General features: G+C 35.4%; 1 protein-coding gene across 7 annotated transcripts in view; it reads right to left on the reverse strand.

Moving 5' to 3' along the window:
• The window catches only part of ARL15 (ARF like GTPase 15), a 219082-nt gene that overhangs the window by 92012 nt on the left and 102787 nt on the right, over positions 1-24283 (reverse strand). For 4 of the 7 annotated variants that reach the window (XM_084503118.1, XM_084503119.1, XM_084503121.1 and 1 more), the window contains one exon: positions 17864-20151. The exons of the other annotated variants lie outside the window; for them this stretch is intronic. In XM_084503118.1, the coding sequence (XP_084359244.1) occupies positions 19972-20151 (180 nt within the window). In that variant the 3' untranslated portion in view covers positions 17864-19971. Of the gene's footprint in view, positions 1-17863; positions 20152-24283 lie in introns of those variants that run through there. 7 annotated transcript variants of the gene reach the window in all.

The following is a 24283-nucleotide window of genomic DNA, read 5'->3' on the forward strand; positions in this document are numbered from 1 at the left end:
AGTGACACGTTGATACACATAAGGAACACAATTTGGTACAGAAGTATTTATTATCTTTTGCTTCAAGCTAAAGCTCAGAGTCTGGATTTGTCAGCTCAAAGTTACGTATGAAATGCTGACTTCATTTAAATGACAGAATAATGATGGAAAATAGAGGAGAAAAAACATTAGCCTGGATATATCACCAGTATCCTGAGATGTATAATACATTACATTATTATGAAGGATAGTGCTTGACAATGCTAATAGCTAGACTGATGTAATCCATTTCATTGCCGGTTCATGTTGATGACCTTCACTGTGATTTAAAAAAGTATATACATACATATACACACAACTCAGATATGCACACACTTTTTCCAGATGACTCGATAAATATTTCGGAGTTCATTCTTCTATAGCAGAAATATATTGCCTCATTAAAATTTTGGTTAAATAGAAATATAACTATATAGAAATGAGTTATTTCTAAATATTAGGAAAACAGTATTAACAGACATTGGTGAGAAACCATTATTCTATACAACATCTACTTCTTCATGAAATTGTGATCAAACTGTGGATAAAAACATTCTCTCAGTTCAATAGACAGCACAAGATGGAAAAGTGAAACTACAACAAAAAAATATGGTCCAAATCTGACAGGATAAGGAAGCCATCTTTTATTTTTCCTCTTTCCAGAGAGCTGGGGAGCTAGAGGATATATTGGCATGACTGGAAGAGATAAAATCCATTCCTTTTATGGCTTAAAAACAATAACCATACAATACAAGATCAGAATCACATCAGTTTGCTGCAAAGTGTCTTCTGAGCCACAGTGAAGGAATTTAGCATCCTTTGTAAAATTATCAGAATGATATGACACATATCTGTCATTCACAAGGCAGAAGGTGATACCTTTACCCCATTTGAAATTAGCACAAGATTTAAAAGACAAATATGGAACTGTTTTTGTTGTATTAAAAAATATAGTCACTGAAAATATTAGAGCAGGATTCATTCGCTCGGGCTAAAACTTTTTCATTACATGGAATATCTGTCTATCACTCTTAAGACATATTATGACAAAAAGATGGTAGAAACAAAGTGGCAGGGAAGTGGGGAATGTAAGCCCGTGATATGATTAAGTGAATGAAAAAATTTTGGACAAGACTAAGTTAATAACCCAAGTTACTGCATTAATAACAACTGATGAGGGAGAACTGAGAACAGAACTCTTAATACTCCCTGCAACTAACTGGCCCCAGCAACTACAGTGAAAATTTAAGCCTCTACACAAAACATACTTCCGACTGCATTTTTTCCTCTAATTTCCCTTTTTACTGATGAAAATTTCTAGTGTACCGTGCATAGTGGAGAAAAGGAGGCTCAGAGGCAGCCTCACTGCTCTCTGCAACTCCCTGATCACAGGCGTGAGGGAACAGCACAAAGCAGCACCAGGGGAGGTTCAGACTGCATATTGTGAAAAATTTCTTTACCGTGAGGGTGGTCAAACACTGGAACAGGCTTCCTAGAGAGGTGGCTGACGCCCCATGTCTGTCTACATTCAAGGGGCATTTGGATAAATGCCCTCAGTAATATAGTTAATTTTTTAGTTAGCCCTGAACTCATCAGGGAGTTGGACTTGATGATCTTTGACAGTCCCTTCCAACCGAACTACTCTATTCTACCAAGACGACTACCAAGTATATTCCAAAATTAAAGTATTGGGATTAATTTGTTAATTCAGAGAAAAAGCATTTAGATGTGCTCTGTGGTACTCTGCATATCCCTTGTCATAAAGTAATGCTCTTCCTGTCGTAATTTTGAAAGACTATAAAACTCATACTCTGCTATTTCCCACATTATAAAGAAACAGTTTTATGTGATATTACAATTACAAATGAAAAGCGTCAGGCATGCCCAACAGATATGTTTATCTATTTAGCTATTTTTGTTCAAGCAAGATTTCTGCAGATTTCTTTTGCTCTAGTCTTAACACTACTTTCCCAGACAGAATGGATTTCCTCAGTCCAGTTATTTTAAATACAACAAAATACTTTGTTCCAAAAGAATCTCCCTTAAAGAAATCAGAAGCTGAAATCTACTTTTTAGGAATACATTCTCATTGGTGATAACAAGGTTTCCTGGTAATACAAAAATCAAACACTACAGGGTGATGGAAAATAGCTGAATATATTGTGAAAGCAGCACAGGTGTTTTTCCACCAGCAGTTACCACAGATTCTGAACAACTTGTTTGTGTTAGGAAACCTCGTGTTTCCATGTGAAAACAAAATCTCAGAAGTTTGTCACCACATCTCCTCTTCCTCTTCCCCCAGTCAGCTTCTTAGCTTTCCACCCCATTTTGAAAAGAGTTTTCAGTTCCCTTTCAAAGCTATTGGAATTAATTCCTATCTGTATTTTAGAAACACTGAAGAAGAGCGATAAAAATGTAGCAAAATATTTTGAGAAACTTTTTTTTTTTTTTGTCACCTTCCTAATGCTAGACAACTTGTTACAACAAAACTCAAATACTTGTAATACTTTTCCTGCTGGAATTTTAAAGGTTATAATTCTTGGGCTTTATAACATATTTCTTGAGATTCCTTAGTATTTGAGAGAAGAATCCATCAGAATAGTTACAATATCCCATACATGAGCATCTTCCTTTTGTTTAATGTCATCAATATTCATTTCAATCACTATACATATCAGAACAGTCCCTTTTCCTTTCTTAATATTCTTCAAATATTTACAGACAGCTGTTTCCTTCTTCGTCTACACATAGCTAAATTGTATATATTAAGCCCTGTTACTCATTCCTCACAAATCAGTCCCAGCATCCTCTCTAAAGTGGGGTCAATTTCTATGCAAGAATGCAGGCAGTTATCATTCTGGCACCAAGATGTTTGAAAGTGCCTGGGCAAGACATGCAAAGTGATCTTGGGTATTGTTGCTTACGATTACACTTCAGCCTCAGGTAGGTCAGAGATGTTTTAGCTCCTAAGTGAGATTTACTGGCAGCTAACTAGATTCTGTAATACTTTCTGAAGGCTGCCATTACACACGCCTTGTACCTCCCAGGTGTTTTAGAACTTTTTAAGGATATTTCCCAGAAGTTTGTTAGTGATTCATTCACTCATTAGTAGCAGCACTATATTTAAAACAATCTAGTAACTCACATCTCCAACTTATAAGTTTAGGACTAAAACCCCTAACTCTTTTAGAGAAATATACAATGACACAGGTGATGTTTATATATTTCATATGCTATTACAAACATTTTTCAACACTGGGTACTTCCAGGAATTTTCTTCAAAAACTTGCAACAACTATATTTGTATGTTAAAAGCCGTACTTATGATTAAAACATGTATTTTTAAGAGCGTGAAGAGCACTTCCATTGGTCAGATGATAACTAGCCCCGTAATTGATTAAAATATTTAATCAACATATCTGCAGGTTTTGGAAGTATTTTGTGCTTGGGAGCAAATGCTTTCACTAAGAATTAGTAGATAGATAGAAGTGAGTTGCAAGTACGAAAGTATATATGCTGTTCCTCACTTCTATATCCTCTATAAGATGGTCATTTTCCTCCCTTAAAGGTTTACACTTTTTCCTCTCCTGGAGAGCTTTCAACTATGTGACAGTGAAGAAATCAAACACCAAAATAGCAGCAGCTACATATCCTCTGCATGACAGTGTAATTTCTTCTGCCTTAAGGCAGTGTCTAGCACTGAAATCATAGCCTGTTTACTTATAACTGGTGCTATATTACACCAAAGACTTAACTCTTGCTTATATAAAATGTGTGCAAGACCAATTTATTCACAGTGGTCCTATTTAGAGTTTAGAGTCCAAGCCAGCATTTCCTTCTACAGCCAAGTCAGTGAAAATATTTGGACAGAACTCTAGTTTTCATACAAAAGTACAGAGGAGATCAAGCACTAGTGCTACTTGTATTCCTATAAATAAGAAACAAGCAAATATCTATATGCGTCCACTCTTTTTGCTTTAGAAGCTGTTTAGAATGGTCAGAAATTTAATTTAAAAAAAAGATCACGTTAGAGTGTTTTTGTTTGTTTTTTAATAATATTTATACCTGAAGTCAAAATATCTGATACAGATCTTTCATTGCTTAATTAAAATGCCAACATTTGTATGAAGTTTTGTTAGAAACTGGTATTTCTATGCTGACTTGAATTGGGACACATGAATTCTGATAACCAGCTGAAATCAAGAGGGTAAAATTTGAACTGAAATCAGCAAAGGAAAACACAACAAACATTTTGACTTCCAAAAGAAGAAAATTAAATGAAGGGAACAACAATGTTTATGCAAGCATCATGTAGGTTAGAAAAGCCACCCTGTATATGCAGTTCTGTATACATGCGCAGTTTCATGCATGCTGTTTATAGAGTAACTAGATGAAATTACTAGAGACTACCTGTTCACTATCACCAAGTGTAGATGAGTTTCAAATCATAATTCTTTCTGTAGCAGCAAATTAAATTTTTTCATGAGTATTCTGGGGAACTGAGGCCAACTGGTACAAAATGACACATGTCTAGGTTGGTAAACTTCCCCAGTCTGCAAAACAGAGTGGCCTCACAGATACTGCCTTTGGGGAATGATCTCTGGAACACTGACTACCAAACAGTGTCCAGGAATTAGCTCACTGGTTTTGGCATTAAGTTAATCAGGACATTTTTCTGTAAAACTTTTAGCTTGGACACAGCTAAGGAAATGCAAAAAGTTTCCAGGTCCAGCCAGCATCCACACAGAGAGACACTGTAACCCATCAAACCATCTTCAGCTGGTACAGGGGAAATAGCTCAATGCCATGTTAATTCAAACCAGGCAAAATTGGAGACCAAAGTTGAGGAAACATATACTACTTTGTAATTTTGGTAAGAAGGCAGGTAAGGCATAGCATATTAAAAACTGTTCACATCTCTGAGTATAGGTCAAAGCACAAATTAGACATGTAGCCATCATAAGCCATAGCAAGATGAGACAACTATCCGGTTAAAAACTGGTAATTTTCCATCTAAAGCACAGAGACAGAAAAATGACTCTATTCTTGTCATTTGATGTACTAAGATAACATACCTATCCAACTTAAGGGGAGTTGTGCCATCATCCCCTGTTCCCTCAGCCTGGCAAACAGGTGTCAGGAACAAGCCAAGGACAAGTGATGCCAGATTAACCAGTCAGGAACAATTAGGAAATAAGCATGACCTTCACCATGTGAGCTCCTAGATCTGATCAAACCACAGCCTCAGTGAATGGTGCATCTCAACTCCTTGTGCTAACAGTAAAAGGAAATACTCAAAAACATTTCTCAATCATATAAAGTACACGTTTCATGAAACCATATTTTTGCCAGGCACATTTCTCCGTCTTTCTGCATCTAGCTGTGGAACACTATTTCAGCCACATTCTACAACATTCTTAAAGGTTGCACTATTCTCATATATAATCCAGTTTATGACAAAGCAGAATACATACCAGAGATTCCAGCCTCTTTTCTATTATACTCTGAAATTCCACTGCTCTAATTTGGGAAATCCCTGCTTTGCCATTCGTTATAATCTATTTCATACACACTAATTTAATTAACTTAAACTCAATTTCCTTTAGTGTATTTTGTATGTTTGTAAGGCAGATTTCTCTAGATTTTGTTAAAATATAAGAATCTCTTACAGTTGTGTCCTTCTGCTATGACAATTGCTAAAAATTACAGTGTGGGAAAAGCATTCTAACTACCAACACTTATAAATTATTCTATCCAGGTGCTATGCTATGGCCAGCCACCTTACTACTAGGAAGCAATGCTCATTAATAAACATAAAAATACACACATATATATTACAGTAAAATTGTTTATCATAGTTATTTGGAAAATAAAACCTTTATCTTCTGTAAGTCCTAGATGAATATTAAAGTTATCTTGATGCAAGCATTGATTTTATGGCATTTTTCCCAGACTAATAATATTAGCAGTTCACATTTTATCACACCTGAAAATTAGGATCAATTCTATAGCTGTCAGCTGGGTCTTTTACCCCAGCTCCTATGAATGAGCATCGAGAACATATTTGCAGAGGCCACAGAAATACAATTTAATAATTTATGTCATGATATTACTCTAAATAGATTAAAAAAAAAAAAAAAAAGTTTTCAAAACCAGCTTTCAAAAATCAGAGTCTATTAAAATTGTTCTTACTCCCTAACTCTTCTGGAACAACTTTCTTCTTTGACATCTGCAGTGAATATAAAGTCCTGAAAGAAAAAAAAAAGAAATTCCAAAAGCATCTCATGTGGCCACCTCCAATTTAACAAAGTCAGTCTATTTAAGTGAAAGAATGCAACAAGCCTGATCAGACAGACACTATCAAGAAGTGTTCAACTTCAGAGATGCAAGACTAATCTTTTGCTGTCTAGGATGCACCAATTAAGCCCTTAAAAAGAAGACATAGCTAGATTAAAAAAAAAAAAAAGAAATCCCATTTCAAATCACCAGGTTGCAGAGAGCAAACAACATATGATCAGGAGTTTCCGGGAAAGATGACCTGCAGTCTTTCCCGTTTGTATTATAATGGTTCGTCTTTCTCAGCCTTACTATTTTATATTTCTGGGAAATATCTAACCCCTTTAGATTCAAAGCATATGAACGTTTTCCATCACAATGACTATTTGGGATTGAGAGTGTTCCATTTTCATTTTAACCCTTCTGATCACTGAAATCTGACACCTGAAAACAGCTTATAGCAATTAAAAGAAATAAAAATGTTACTCATTTATAAAACTTGGAATGTGTACTTTTATAGAATAAGCAAATCATATAGCAAGAAAAAGAATGAAAATTAACTGCGACCTTAGATTACAAAGTATTACTATCTATACCTAGAAGGTTAGGCTGATAAAATGAAAATATGACCTGTCTGCTGCCTGTTAGAGACTCATCTCAAATCTTAGGGGAAAAGAAGACAAGGGCTTTTCCAGTAACAGAAGACGAATTTTTGTGTGTGTGTGTGTGTGTGTGTGTGTGTGTGTGTGTGTGTGTGTGTGTGTGTGTGTGTGTGTGTGTGTGTGTGTGTGTGTTCAAAATATGCTATTTTAATACAAACACACTATTCTGAGATTTTAATTTTTCTTTATGCTAGAAAAGCTGATTTATGTATTTAAACTGTGACTTAAATATAAAATACAAGTGCCATTCCTCAGGCTTTAATTATTTTATGTTGTATGTTGAAGTACAGGAATGGTGAAACAGAGCTGATGATACAATGCACATAAATTGCAAAATACTAGAACAATAAAAGTTCCTATAAGACTACTTTATCAGTGAATCTTCCTTTTGCTGGGTCACAGGACTCAATAATTAACATCAAGGCCCTGACACTGAGTAAAGCCACAGCTTTCATCTGGTTCAGACGATCTCTTCAAAGCTTCATTACAAGATTTGCTTGCACTAATTAACAGAGATCAGGCTCAATTAGCTATTTGTAGGCTGCCCATCACATCACAAGGCATCTCTGTTTGCAGTGATGCTTCATGACAGAAAACTAGACTGATTAATATATCACAATTACAGAAAGAGTAAGTTTCTTCCCTTTACCTCCAGATTTTGGTCACCTTTAGACAAATACTTTCAAGGCTGCTAAGCCCATTAAAAGCCAAGCAACTTTAAAGCTCTTAAAAAAAACAGGAAGTACTTTTAAAGATTATTTTATAGTCATAATGACATTCAAAAACAATAAAATAATAAAAAACCCTTAGTGTTCTTTTAACTAATGATAAAGCTTCCTGCACAGCTCCTTTTTTTTTTTTTTTTTTTTTTTTTTAACTCCCCTCCAGAAGACATTTAGGAGAAGTAAATAATAAAATAATTGATGTTTTCACACCACAATTATCTTGCAACCTCTCTCTAAAATGCATCTTCGTCTTGAAACCAGGCAGGGCAGCAATACTGGGCACAGTACCAAACTGCATTCAGACCATAGAAGAGTTTCACTTTGCAAGTGACTGCACTGTAAGTGCTGAGGCAGCATTGCCATTCATCTGCCAGTTCTATACTTCGCAGAACACTTGATTCTTTGAATACACTGTAATCTTCTGTTCTCTATTAATCACAGGCTCAGCAACCGGTAGCAGAAAAAGTCTCTACACAGTACGTAAAAAGCTAATGACGTTAATGAATCCAGTGGCTCCATCTTTCAGTTGAACCAGGAGATGCCTAAATTAATTTGATCTCAATTCTGCACCATGAGAACATGCACAGAAATATAATCCTAAATTATTTTTATTACTATGTATTTTGTGCCAATATATCACAGTGATCACTATTATAAGTATATCCAAACTTTTTTCTTGAAGGGAGACCTGATCTTCCTTTCCCTGGACCTCAACCACATACAGCTGAGTCATGACTTCAGTCCAAGAGGAGGGTGCCTGCAACACCATGCAGAGCACCAGGACACCCCGAGCTCAGCGCCACACTAACGTGACTCCATAACTTCTGCACCCAGAGTCTGCCTGCACCTCCCTGAAAATGACTGGGAGGACCTAGCTGGTTACCGTATATGAAGTTTGACTGCTTTTTATTTTCTCAGCATTACATCGTACTGAAAGGAAGCTAACTCTGTACTTCAACTGCCACCTCAATCTCTCTTAAAAATAGGATAAACTGAAATTTACCAGAAAAACCTTAAGATGTCACAAACCAGTCCTTCAACGAGACTGTGTTCATAGAACTAGTACTCAGCATCATACAGATGTGAACAACTTTTGTATTTTTGGTTATGATATTAGAGTAAAATAATTTTATGTGGAAATTAATTTGTGTATGTATGAATGTATGAATTTATGTATGAATGTATTCATGTTAAATATGAATATTGCATTAACAAATAAACACATATATAAAACCAGTACGTGAAGCAACATTGATCTTGATGCAGATTAAATACAAATATTTTAGCTACCCCTAAATAAATATTTCTAAGGAATACTTAGAAATTATACTTACTGTAAGTAATGCTTAGAAATAGGAGTGCTGAAATGAAAAATTGTGCACCCAAAGACTAATGTTAGGAAGGAGTACAAAGATCTGAAGGGCAATTCAGAGGGATCTAGCCAAAGTCTACAAGGGGCAACGTGACCTAAGATATGCTCGAGTCACAGTAACTGCACATGCATGGCTTCTGAAAGGTGTAATTTCAATTAAACACAGCACCTCAACAAGCTCTAAAAATAGACCACCAACTTCATGAGGATAGGCAAAGTAGACTGTTTCTTAATACTCTTTGGAGAGTTTAGTAGCTTACATTAGCATTTTCTTCACAGTCCACTTTCATAGCTTACTTATCACAATGATACAGCTGAAGCAAGAAAATACTAATTACAAACACCTGTGTTTTTTTGTTGGTTTTTTTTTTTTTTTTTTACAACAATGAAGATTGCATGATATTTGTAAAGTTCTTTATAAATATGAAGAATTTGTAAGATTCACTAAAATGTCTGTATTTAGCACATGACAAGCCTGTGCTCTGTACCTCAGAAACAACTCTGCCCAATTCCTGCTTTGCAACAGTGCATCTCCATAAAACCAGTCAGAGCAGCACCATAGCAGGTTCTTGTACAAGGAGATAGTCAGAAGAAAATAACCAGGCTACTAAGTGAAATTTCTTCTTGGAAAAGTGGTACTACTTTGGTGCTGATGCTGACCTTCACTGAACACAGATTACTCCTTCAGAAAATAAAGAATACCGAGTAAAAAAACAATGAAGTGGGGATACGAGGGAGAAAAGAGAAAGAATACGAACCTGTGTAAAGAACCATAGGGTCAGAAACACAGCCAGAAAATCCTGCTTCCTGTCTAGGTACCATCACACACACACTACTACACAGAAGTCAGAAGAAAAAGACTATTTTTGAAGGTTTTTTCAATTCAGGTGCACTATGAATGAAGTCAAAGATACACAGCAATTAAACTATTTCCTGAAACATTTGTTCTGGGTCTTGATCACTGGACCTGAATCCACCAGTTTTGTATCCTATTCTCATTCTTGCAAGGGAACTGATGCAGAGACACCTTCTGACATCCAGTCAGATGCTTCTCTTCTCCTCAGCACCTCGCAGAGCAGAGAAGCAAAACAGCTCTATAGCTGCAACAAATGTGATTGACTGATCCCTGCAAAACACACAACTTTTCTCCCCAACATTTTCTACACCCTGAGGCAAAGACTTGTGTATTTTACTTCAGTTTCAGAACCTTTGGAATGTTTCTGAAAACCTTTCTTAAAAAAGCAGATTTCCATTCTGAGTAATGTTAAGAGAATGTAATACTATTGAAATTCAGGTGCAATTTGTACTGCAAGAAGTATTTCATCTTACTCTAAAACGTTCTTGAATGGAGTGGACTCCATTCATCAGCTTGGAACTCATGAGTGAGCTTTCATCATTCATATCCATCAGTTCAGCCTTTGTGCTAAATCTTGCTCATTTGCCCCGAGTCCATTGTACTCTGTATTTCACTGAGGTGATGAGGATTCTGAGGTTTTGGGGTGGCAGAGGCACAGACTGTTAAATGGTCTTTCTTTTCCCAAAAATTCTGGTAAGAAAGTTCTTTTAGGTGACCAAAGAGAAACTGATAGTAGGTTTTTTTTTTTCTACTGTAATTAAAATCACTATTAATTACCAGATCACTGGAAGTCCCTGAGAGGAGACACATGAATAGTTTTTTTCCCTTAAATGGAATTGCTATAAAATAGTACTCCTGCTAGGTCTCTTCTTGTTTTCCCTTTTATATTATCTGGAAGAGCTGATTAGCTGATCAGTCTTCAAGCATCCTCTTAATCCTCTAAAGTTCCTATGCTTTTCAAATCCTCTCTCCTTTATGAGCTGTCTTGTCCTCCTGTGCTAAGCTAGTAGGCAGTTTCCTTCAAGACACCATTATGTTAAACAACCATTATTGGGATGACAATGGCATTTTTCCTGTCAATAGCTGAGTTTCCAGTGGCTTTAAAGAAAAAAAAAAAAAAAAGCATACGCAAAACAAACAAATAACCCAATACCCACCCCAGCTGCCCCAAAAATAACACCACTAAATACTTTCTTGGAAGTATTACAGTGATATCACTTGGCTGAATGCAACATGATTTGAAAATATTGGGAAAATAAAGATAGTTAAGTTTACTGTAAGCACTAACCACTGCAAATAAAGTGGAAAAAAGAAAAAAAAAAAAAAAGAAAAAAAAAAAAAAAAAAACAAGACTGATTCTCAGAGATAAATGAGGTCTGGGATTTCTCTGATGACTTCTGAGCTATCCCCTCCTTAGTGACCTCTCCCTCACTCAGAAAGGAAAGCAGACAAGATCAAAAGCAAGATGAATCAGTATTAGACTGAAGTGATTCGGCCCCTAACGTTTTTGGCTCAACTATACAACTCTGCACTGCAACCCATTAAATGCTTGGCCTGTATGCAAGGAAGAGGCAGGAACACAGGATTTCTTCTCGAAGTTAATTTGTACCCAAACACTTAACACATCTCTGTATGTCAGTCACTTCCTGTCATGTCTTGAATAAGATGAAGATGCTTTCAGAAAAGCAGACCCTTTCTAGTACAGCAGTAGAGGATGTCAAAGTCAAAGGTGGTCAATATTTCCATATTAAACAATACCTTTTCTCGTATGAAGTAGATGTTCTCTAAGAGTAGTATAAAGACCAGACCTGAAGAGCAACATGAAAACATACACTGAAGTCAGAAAACTTACTGTTCATAAAAGCATTGATTTTTACAGGGTATGAAAATTCTTGCTGGACATAACAAGCTTAGGCCTCCATTATAATCTCTATTTCTTTTACCCCTATGTATATGAAGACAGATTTTTCATACCATGTTAGTTATACATGTTTCAATCCTTCTGCCACTTTTTCACTTCTCTTGAAGGATGCTATTATCCAAACATCTGGATCTGCTCTTTTCTCTATAATATAATGAGCAATATTTTATGGGCTGTATATTCATATAGAAATACTGCATATGTCTGTAGTTACATATACTGTATTGAAGATAAGAGAGAAAAGGATACAGCTTATTTTCTTTATACCTGATTGTGTTTTTATGTTTCTCATGATGAAGAACAGGACCAGTAAAGTCAACACACACTGAAAAGGCCTGTTTAAAAACTACTCACCTCATGATCTAAACTACTTGCAATAACAGATTATCTGATTAAAGGCTCCTCTTACATAAGTAGATAAATTTATCTTGCCTACAGGCATAAATGAGAGCACATCTGCAAACTTACAATAACGTTTATCTATTGGTCTCTTTTGCAGCTCAATAACATACACTAAAGAAGCATTTTAATAAATTCATCTGCCTTTTGTACTTCAGGGGGAGGGAGGAGAAAAGGAGAAAATGCAGACATCTCCAGTTTTCGTGTAAGCCAACAATTTAAACGGGGTCTATTACAGTACACTTGGCTCCTGACGGAACTACTCGAGAACCTGTCATATGGCATGCCAAGTTCTTTTAAACTCTCTGAACAGGTTTATTATTACTACTCCACAAAGTCTGCAACAAGTCTTGGCAAACCTACCACTCAACATGAGGAACACTAGACCAGATGTGTTTAGAATCCAAAAGAGCAAAGTTGCCATTTTCCATTTACAAGTCACCTTTAATCTTTTCAACTAACCTTTCAAATTGTAGTTAATCCAGGGTCCTGTCTACTCTAGCAAGATAGATAAATGGAAATGTAATGAGAGAGAGTTCAGTCATCAGACTAACTCTTCTTTGGCCCAAACACTTTTCTATTATGTTAATTAGTCTTTTCATAAATGTAACAGGAGAAACTAAAATAACTAAATGCTTCTGGGCAGGAAAAAGACAGTATACAAATATACTGTATTTCAGTTGATATTCACTGCAGCAGTGTCTGTAGGATGTATGCAAGCATGCATGCACACATCTAGGTTAATTTTGAATCACCTCTTCTCTCCTCTCCCCCTTTTCATTTGCCTACCAGAAAACATCTGGAATGACAGAACTGCTATGTTACAAGTGGCCAAGATGTCACTGATATTGATGAAATGATCAGTGACAGAGTTTAAAATTGCTACAATCCTTAATTTTCAGAAGGTCATGTAATGTAGTAGTGTAGTAACATTTATTAAACTCCATTTGTACTTTTTAAGAGTTTATGACTTCCATAACTGAGACAAAAACAGTTTAAGACAGAAAATTAAAAGCCAAGATTCTGAAGCATAATTCTGTGGCAAACAATGACAGCCCTAATAAACTCCGGATACAAGTAATCAGAGCATAAAAGGTTTTTCATAAAAGCCATGTTATGTCAATAGCTTGTGGCGGCTGAAAGCTTCTCAGAGACTTACAAATCCAGCTAAGAAATGAGTAATGGAAAATATTACAGTATTTCACAAAGCACAAGCAACAGGATATATTTTAAGATTCACAAAAGCATCTGAGTAAAATGAAAAAATATACTTTCTCACCTGAAATTCTTACAAAGTTGCCATTCTCTTAGTAACTGAAGTAATCTAATAACATATCTTATTAAATTATTATAAACAAGAGGTAGGATACTATGCTGAACATATATTAATAAGAGTGAATAAATCTATAAAATGTGTTGCCTGAAGGAGTATCACAAATTATAATGAGATTTGGTAGTTTTTGTGTTTTGTTTTTAAAGTAAAGGGAAAAATTACACCCATTGTTTTACTAATGACTAAGGGAAGGCAAAACACAAAGAAACAATGATGAAAAAATGTGCTGAAAATTCTGAGATCATCACAAGACTGAAAAATCTCTATGTTTTCAACAAGATGTATTTACTCTATTTAAGAAAACTTACATTATAAGGAATAATTGTTGAAGTAAGTTCGGGTTTCCCGAGGTGGGCAGAGAGTGGAGCAAATTTCTGGTTAGTTATGGAATACTGAGATTCCATAGTTGTTCTCACATGCAAGAAACTATGTTCATCAAGAAGAAAGTCTTCAGAAAACATGCTTCCCCGTATTTTGCATGCAACTAGTTTTGAATTAGACAAGTAAACATTAAGTACCTCAAGAGAGGGAGAGAGAAAGAGAGAGGTGAATTGTACACTTAAGGAAACAGCTTATATGATCAGTTCCCAAAAGCAGCTAAACTCACACCACCACAGATCTTTGATTTTGGGTGTTAGTTTGTTTTGAAAGAGCAGAGACCCTAACATAGTAACTGCAGCATGGTTCAGCAAGCACAGAAGTTCAAGTAGCATGGATTAGTGTTGATCCATGACTGACCCTAGTAACTCTAGACAATTTACCAACAATCAACTTTCTTTCCTTAAGAAACCTCCCAACTTTCTGCCAGGGTTTGTGTGAGGGTACTCTGTGAGACCATACCAAAACAGCCACTAACTTTGGTAACTACAGCAGTATAGCATCTCTGAACACTGCTTACTATTTAGATCATGTGTTGGTCAGAGAGACAAACTGAAATCTTAAATTTTAAACATCAAAGTCTAGAAACTAGGAGCATGCAGCACCTTTCTACCACTCCAGCAATGATGGGTTCTAATAGGATGGTAGTAAGGACTGTTTGCTGCTTTACTGTCTCCCATGGTAACATTCTTTCAGCACATTATATAGGAGTTCTATGTCTTCCCTTGTATAAACCAAAATGAGTTACTCAAATCTGAATGACCTGTTGGGAATAAGCATCATAGAGTTGGTGCTCTCAATAGCTTATGTACACCTATTCTCATCTAAATGACAAAGATCAGCAGTTGGAGAGGTCATGACTGAGACCTCCCAGGATGATGAAGAGCTGCTAATCATGCCATAAGTTATGCAACTGCTGGGGGGGAGTTCAAAAACAAAAGCAGATCGCTACAAAGACAGGCCTATGTACAACAGATAGATATCTATATAACTGTAGGGATAAATACTTACCTGTATGCACAGGAACATCAGACAGAGCCAGACGCCCTTCTCCTCAGGGGAAACGCAGAGCCATGAGACACTGCATTTTGGTCTACATGACCACCAGACACCTCAAAGATCAATATATACCTCACAGATCAATGAAAGCCAGACTATCCATGTTAATATTCTGATAACTTTGTGTCAATGGGGTGAACGGAAAGGCATATAGGAAACAAATGGAATACTTCTGTGGATTGCTGTTTCCTTTGAAAACAAAATTTGGTGATAGCAAACTCCTTGGACAGAACACTTCTTAAAACAGGAATTTTTCCAGGTAATGCAGTAATACAAATCAAGAAATTACTTTCTGAAGCGCAAATACTCAGTGCAATAGACACTGTATAATGGGGTTGTTTCTTGTGATGATGTGATGAAATATTCCAAATGACACAAATGTCCTCCTACAACTCTTTCTGAACTTAATGCCAGGACATGTTTGGTTACTGCTTGTCAAGTTAAATTCATTTTCTCCTTTCAACAAGCAGCTCATACAAAAAATATCCTTATTAATTAATGTTATTATTCCATAGCAACTTCCTTTACATTGCCACAACAAAGATCTGTCCCATTCTAATGAGATTACATAAAATATGCATCCTCCTTAGTTGTATAACACCACCTAAGATGGTCTTTACATAAGCTTCTTTTACCAATGTTTTTTTTTTTTTTTTTTTTTTTTTTTCCCAAATATGCATGTCTTTTTGACAATTAAAAATCTGAAGTTGGTTTCTTCAGTTTATAAAAATTGTTTTTATGGTCTTACTACTCCTTAACTCCTTAAAGAACTTATTAGCATTATTCAAAAAGATAGTTGATAAAGAACATTTAACTGTTTAACAATACTCAACAGACAGTTGATTATAGAAAGACATGTCAGTGCACATATGGCAGGCGGATAAATTATGCACATCTGGATTACTTTTGGCAAGAAACACAGCTAAGTGTCTAAAGCCAAGTTTAGCAATCTGTCACTATCAATATGTGCATTTATTTAAAAGACGTCAAGGATTCAAAGTCATATTTTCTATTTCTTCATAAATGTTCCAGCGCTTCATGAGACAGCAAAGCAGGTGACAAAACACATTGCTTAAATTGCCACAGGCTGTATAAACAGGGATAATTTTGAACTCACCATGCATATAAGAGTAGCCAAATTTTTCAAGTCAACTCCATTTTTCATTAGCTTATACTAAAACCTAGTATACCGACAAGACCAGCCTCAAAACTTAACTAAAAGTTGTTAAAACAACATGGTAATTCCAAGAAAACTAAACAAAATGAAATTATCAGAAAAGTTGCAATTATAACCTAATTTGTTAGCCATAATTGTTTATTTTTAGTGATACTTTAATGAGAAACTATGCCACCTCATATCTAACTTTTTAGGCCAAAAACAAAACAACACATTAGTGCCTGACACAACTTACACCATCTTAAAAGGTAAGCATAAAGCTGTCAATTGAGAAGTCATGCTTGTTCTGTATTTAAATCTAATACAACTAAACAGAGAGACCCTGTAGGTATGGATAGACATAGCCAACACCAACTTTTATAAAATCAAATCAAGTGATTAAAAAGCCAGAGATATTTTTCTCAAAACAACAGTGAGTATGACCAAAAAGACCTTTGTAAATCTCTAAGTATTAAAAAATAATAATAATAACATTTAAATTTTGTGGCAAAAAGACTATTTGCTTTTTTTAGATATTAAAATTATTCAACTCATACTGAAAGTGGAAGGGGGAAGTGAAGCAGAAGGACAGCATTAGCATTGCCTATCATTTAATAAAATCTACAAAAAGAATTTGTTAGAATGCCAAAACATCCTGTTGCTTAAGAGAAGGTGAAAACCCCTTCGGCTGATGGTGCTGTTTCTTTCCTATAGGAAATTCCATTCAGGTTTAACTGAATGATCATACTAAACTCATTCACACTCGTCTCGTGATTTATATTTCCAAGGAGAAGAAAACCTCATTCTCTTATTCTGTTTCATTCACACTAGCTAGATATACAGAGGGAAAACATCATGCCTGTGTAAGTACTTCTATGCCTAAAATTAAAATCCCAACTTCAAAAAAAGTTGATCGTGTTTTGTATGCAGCATACAGTAAGAACACTCATTCTCACACCCTTATATTTGTATGTGAATTCATGAAATACAGAAAGGTTTTGATTTACAGTTGTAATAGATCCTCATCTGTAATCATAAGAAATGGAAACTACTTGAAATGATTACAGTATTTATTTCAAGTGTTTAATCCAAGTTACTTTAATATTTGCCATACTGAAATCAAACAATTCTGTAATACATTTTAGAACCCTTTTCTATTTGCATCTGTTTTATAAAAGTAGTCACCACATACTAATTTTATTTCACACACACACAAACACAAAAGTAAGTAACCGGCCACAATGTTCTAGATTTTAAAACAAGGAATTAATTAACCATCTTACTGTGCACTAAGTCCACAGCTATGAGTGAGTTTTAACCCATCTGGTCAAACATGAAAGAGAAAAGATGGAAGAAGCAAGCAAAGAGACAGAATTATTTCCCATCCTGGTGGGTCATCTCTGTTACAAGAAAAAGTATCTCCCTGCAGCAATCAGGAAAACAGAAGTCACATTGGAGAAACACACTAGGCTGAAGGAATTCATGGTAGTCTTCTCTAGACATTTACTTAGGATGGCTTTTTGTTTGTTCGTTTGTATTTTCCTGCTGGTTCACTTCTCAGTGGATCACTGTAAAAAATTCTCTCCATGCAAAATGTATTCCAGTAGCCCTACAGTTTTCACTCTTCTTTATGAATACTTAGTATACATGCAAAATTCAGTACATACGTTTCCTTCCAAAGAAGACAAATTCTCCTGACAGGTATGCATACAAACATATTTGAAGCAGTTTATTAAACTGAGTTAAAAGAAATCTCTTAAAAATGAGAAGTGGAATCTGTTGCTTACCAGAGCAAAATTCTTAAACAGTTCTGGAAAGGGTTAAACAACAGGCTTAACAGTGCCAGAGGCTAGGTATAATACAAACTGACAATACAGCATACACTTTCTATTGGATACGACATGAATTATCTTTCAGAGCTAAGATGAGTAGACATTTTAATAAGTAAACATCTTTATACAATAAAAAAAAAAGTAAAAGACATCTTTATAAGTAAACTTGATAGCTGCAGTAGTATGGTATTTCATTTTAAAATGTTTTCAGTAGATTCGTTATAGTTGTCACTGTGTAACAGTGTTTTTTTATTGCATAAATACATTTAGAGTCAATTGACTTTACACTGGTGTCCAGATACACTTCAATGTTCAAGACGAACATTAAACTCTCCACCAGCAGAGGGGGACCTCTATTGTGATATCTTTCTTTCAACCTACTCGAAAGAAACTCTTTTAAATCCATTAGTTAACTTCAATGTATTCTTCGTACAAACCTCATATATAGGACTAAGCAAATATGCCTATTTCCCACAGACATTAAAGATGGAAAACTTAAATTGGCCGATTATTCATTTTGCTTTGATCACATCAAGATCACACCACAAGACAGCATTTCTAAAGCTGCTTCTAAAAGTCCAATGTATACCTGAAAAACTCTATGTTAAGGGAACAGAGAATACATAGATTTTTCTTCACCATTAATTTAAAGGTCCTCCTATCGATTTATGTAATCTGTTTCACCATCACAGTCTTTGGAGCTTTGTTTGACTGTCACAGAGATCAACTTTTTTTTTTTTTTTTTTTTTTTTTTTTTTTTTTTTTTTTTTTTCCCAGATGCTCTTAGGTCTCCAAGTACTCAAAACTCCAGATTGCCATTACAACCCTAGAGCATTTACAAGATTTTTCTCCGTGGACATAAGCCGAAGAGCAGAAATACCTGACTTCCACAAAGCTAGCTGTGGACTTGTGCAGAAAGTCCGCAGCAAAGACAAGAAATGAACCCATATTTTCCAACATCTAAATAACTGTAATTTCTTCTTCAACTGTAAGTACCACTTATTTCTAACCCTATCCTCCCTCCTCCCCCCCTCGAATTGAAGCAGCCTGTATGTGTCGTCAAATGAAGTAACTGATAATTAGCTTTTAAGATGGAAAAGAATCATATTATGGTATATTAATTGACAAAAACCTAACTTCTTTCTGTAGACAGCAATTGAAATATGGGATAGTAGACTTCAGTGATTTTGCTTGATGGTCATCAGGTTGGAAACTTTAGGTATAAAAGCAGCTTACGATCTTAAATATTTTAACTACACAGTTTTTCTTTCATTAATTTTGTTAGATGTCAACCACAAAAGTGCTCTAGATCAGTGTTTATCACAAAATAGTAGGAACAGATATAAAACAAGAAACACGGATCCACTATAATTAAATACATTTAAAAAGTGATTTTTTTTTTTTTTTCATGGAGCTAAGATTAAAAGCATCCTTAAACACCCACCCCAAGTAAAGCTTGCTATTTCAAGAGGTAAACATTGTAACCAGTAAAATGCTTTTCTTGATTCAGGATGAGTGCCATGTTAAAAAATTTTAAAAAGCCCAAATCCTGGACTAACTTTGCCAAAATATAAGCAGAATGTTTAACAGTGCCATTGTGTTGCGCTCAAACAAAACTTTGATCATAAATTCCTTTTCAAAGACCAAAATGAACAACAATAGAAAGCAGGTTTCTATGGTAGGGCAGCTCTGTTAAAGCTTTCAATAACCATGTCAGCTCCCAGGGGCTTTAATTTGCTTCTGTGATGGCCTTTGTTTTTATCTTTAAAGAATTCAGTAACTACATGACACACATGTACCTTTTTTTTTTTTCCAGTATTCTTTGGTAAAATTTTAATTGGTCTCAGGCAGACATTTGTGAGGAGCATTGATCACTGGAGCAGATTTGCAAGCACCGAAGACAGGTGAGGAGGCTCTGGGCATCTGACAAGTAGCAAGCACTGAATTTAAATTCTTTTGGGAAGCAAACAGGCAAGTACAACTCTCATTTTTTGCTTTTTAGCATTCTACTTTCCCACTCAATGCTGGGTGACATCAGCTGGCACACCCTGTCTGTAAGCACTCCTTTCACTGTGGAACAAGTTTCATGGACAAAAAAGAGAAGGAATTTTCTAGGACTCTGGTTTGCTTTTCTTCTCTTCATCTCTTCTCCCTTGTTGTTTGCCTGTAAAATTTAAGGTGAAATACTCAGGTCTGCAAAGACAAGCAGCAGATTATTACTGCATGACAAAAACAAACCTTGTCTTTTCTAACAATAGCCTGCCAGCTTCAGAGACAGAGTACAAGAAACATGTGGCTTGGTCCTTCCAAGCCAAAACTTTAGACACTATGTGTAAATAATAATGTTTGCCGAGTACTATGAAATACTAAAAAGCTGATATAGCCCCAAAATATTGTACCATAGCACAGTAAAAGTTTGCAGGATCCAAAACGTGCTTGCAGCACAGAATTTAAAGGAGAAGTAGAATGGGGTTGTTGGAAGGTTTCTGGTACTGACCCACAACTAAAAGAGAAAATAATGTGAACTGAAGATCTATTTTGAAAATTATTCTTGGCACCTCAAAGCTCCTGAACAGGAAGACTATGATGGTGGTATGTATAACTCTTCCCTTCTCATTATTATGGTGATGAGTAACTGTTTGCATCCATCCCAGCAACAAAACATGGAGAAAAATATTTCTCTATTTCCAACCACCGCACAAAGCAGCCATCTAAGCAGTCTCAAGATGCAACAGAGAACAGTTTGATAGAGGTTGTGAGACTGATGATCCAGCCTAGATCTGTCTCTGTTGTAGAGGGACGGCAGTTGTCCAGAATGCAGTCAGCTGAAAAATGCTAAATTTGTGGAATCCTGTGGTGTTTTGCAGGATTTCTGGCAGAGTTTTCCTGCATTTCTATAGAACTACATCGATTTCTTGCTGAGCCTTTTGTGGAGCTCAAGCTGCAAATTCCTTTAATAGGTACAGGACTGCCACACTTTTCAGCAATAGTACTTTGTACCAATCTTCACAAAACTCCCATAAACTTGAATTCCAAAGAGCCTCATTGGTCTAAATTGAGAAAGAAATTACCAATGAAGCAACAATTAAGGTCTAATAAAGGAATGGGGAATCAGATTTAAAGCTTTTTTTTTTTTTTTTCCATCTCTGGAAAAATGCAGAATTGTATCAAAGCTTGCAAACAATTCCACTATGCAAATTAGCCAATATCACTTTTAATACAGATTTAATGAATATTTATCTAGTAGCACTTAGTTCAAAATATTAACACATACTCTGAATGTTATGTCAACATCTATATTCTGACTTAAGTCTGAATTATACTTCTAAAGAGAAACTTTTTTGCATAAAAAAGATTAATTAAAATTCTATTAAGAGAATGCAATCAAGAAAAATAAATTTAAAGCAACAATTAATCTAAACAGTAAAATAATTTTAATTCTGCAGGATAGAAAAAATTATGGTCTTCAGTGGGTATACTAACAAAATAACCACTTCAGAATGGACTTTTAACATACCTAAAAACATATCTTATAGCAATATACTAAATATACTATAAAATATACCTTATAGCAAAATACTACTTCTGCATTACTTAACACCATAGGTGAATTAACATAAAATATGATAAATATTAAGAAAACAAAGTAGTATATTACGCTGACATCCCAGTGCAAGAAGTTTTTAGGGTTTAAATTACTTTTTTTAAGAATGCTCATATCTCCTCGCTGAGTTACCAGGGAAGAACAATCACATAAAGGCAATTTTAAATCACCCTGAATCTCAAAGCCACATAAATTTGAGAAAGATTCAGCTGTTTCTGGATCAGACAGCCAGAGAAAGATAATAATAAAACTCAACTCTACTTATGGAAATGGATGCAGGATGTAGAACATATATATATATTTGTATACATACACATTTATAGCAAATAATTAAGAATTAGTGTATATTATCTATATATTATGTAGCTCTGGAATGCCATTTCAGAACTTGACAGTGCTGTATTTATTTCCAATATCATAATATAAGAGAACCCAAACTGGTATCAAAGATTTTTTTAAGGGGCAAAAAAAGTATGGAAATACACAATGCTCAAGTGTCAAAGCAAATCCACCCCTTTAAAATAATTTGCTGCTATTGCTGTGAAGCAGGTTACAAACTGACAGGTTATATATCTTCAAAATGTAATTCTGATCTTAATTAAAAATTATTTTTCAGTCACACTGAACTAATGTTGTCCATGGGTAGCTTTGACACATTCTAGCATTGACGTATTTTAGTCACTTCATAACATCGTCAGTCCCTGAATGATAATCCTGAGCAGTGTAAATCATCCTTCTTTCACTTTTTGATCGCAATGCTCAGATAAAACATTGTATCCTGAAGAATTTTTAACTTTTTGCAGACTTTAGGAATACTTAAAATTGTACTTTTCAGAATACAGCAGTTGAAATAACTGTGAAGGCCAAGAACTAAAAAATTGCCATCCTAGTTTATTGGTAAAATGATTTGTGTAACTTCTCTGGTGAACTAAGTCAATACCACAACACAGTAGCAGTAATGTAACAAGTGCAGGATTCCTAATGACCACAATTGTTAGGATTGGTATCACACTTCTTTAAATTGAGTATGGCAGGGTCTATACATATAAAAGCACTGAATTGGAGGCATCTTGGAAAAGGAGAAAAATGGAAATACTCAGTGAGACAGGTAATAACGCCAGTTTGGGAGAAAACAGCCTTTTTTCCTCTTCTGTCAAGCTCTTAATTCCTGCTTTAAATTCAAATTCTCATTGGAATCACCAATAATTAGATGGCCATTATCTTTGAGGTTGTAGATGATAGTCTGCCTACGTTTAAATCCTGTAAACTGAATATGAGACTCTTTCTTTACCTCAAAGGTGACAAGCAAATACATCAAAAGTCTGGTATGTTCTAATACTACAATGGTAGCTATTTCAGTTAAAGACACAAGTACTGGGAGCAGGACACATGAAAAGATCCAGACAGCCTTCTGCCTAAAAAGCAGGAAGGGCCAGTGCCCAGATGTAACCCCACCTGTCGGTTGGATGCCAGCTTATAATCAAGGCATCTTTTAAATTTAATTTTTATATATTTGAGAACAAAACAGAGTGGAAAGAACATGAGTTTGAACTTTCCTGAGAAAGACAGTTGTACAAAAGTACGTTGTATTCAGTAAGCTAGATTTCTGGTGTCCCTTCAGTCATGGTTCTTTCTAGAACATCATTCAGTTCCTCCTCCTACTACTTAAGTAGTACCTTTAATGGTATTATTGTTGTAGAAGACAACACCGTTTTAAGGCACTGTCCTTAGCTCTCCAGTCTGCACCCCTGCATGGTGCCCCACTGTCAGACACACTAGACTTTTAAATGATTTTATAGCTAGGTTCTACCAAAAATGAAGATGTCACTTTGCTGACCCACCCTTTGAACATAGATCACTTTTGGAGCATCCAGACTCCTGCATGTTAGTCAGAGACGTGATGCTCTGTTGCTTTCTGCATCCATAAAAACATCAGCCAAATCCCAGGCCTTATTGCCCACAACAGCACTCTATAAGCTCTTACCCAGTTTGGAAACTAGCAGCCATCTTCCTAACTCAATTGCATTGTCAATTAAACAACAACAAACTAACAAGTACCATAACAAAAACTTCATTCAACTTTCCTAATTTCAAAACAGGCAGTTTGTCAGTCAATAAACATTCCTTCTACACTACAAGTAAGTGAAAGGTGACTAACACAGGCACAAGACTTTTTATATGCCTGCAGATTTTGGAGAGGGTTTGGAAGGAACGCGCTTGCCAGAAACTGCTGGCAAGCACAACCCCTGTAACAGCAGGCAATGGGATATCCAAGCATACATTTTTGCTCCCTTTCCCAGACATAGTATTACCACCCCCACCTTCTTATTTATGCAGGGGAAGGGTGGCATTATTGAATTCATTTTCTCAGTTAAGCAAGATTTTTTTCCTATTGCACATTAAGAATGATTTCCAAAAGGATTGATACATCTGGGGAGCATTTTAAGCCCACTTTACATTTACTGAAATCTGAATTGTCAGAGTCCATTGGCATAGGAAGACATTTTTATGTAAGGTAGTAGCTACTGCATTCCCAGTTTAGAACATTTTTAGAGGTATATTTCTCAAATATAGCCTGAAGACACAAAAAATTACTTAAGAGAAATGCAAAAAGACACACCCATTTTCTTTAGTAAAAGAGCACCTGCAATTAATTTTATATTTTGTTTCTCCTATTTTGCTAAACATTACT

The sequence above is a fragment of the Aythya ferina genome (assembly GCF_964211825.1).
Source record: "Aythya ferina genome assembly, chromosome: Z".
NCBI lineage: Eukaryota > Metazoa > Chordata > Aves > Anseriformes > Anatidae > Aythya > Aythya ferina.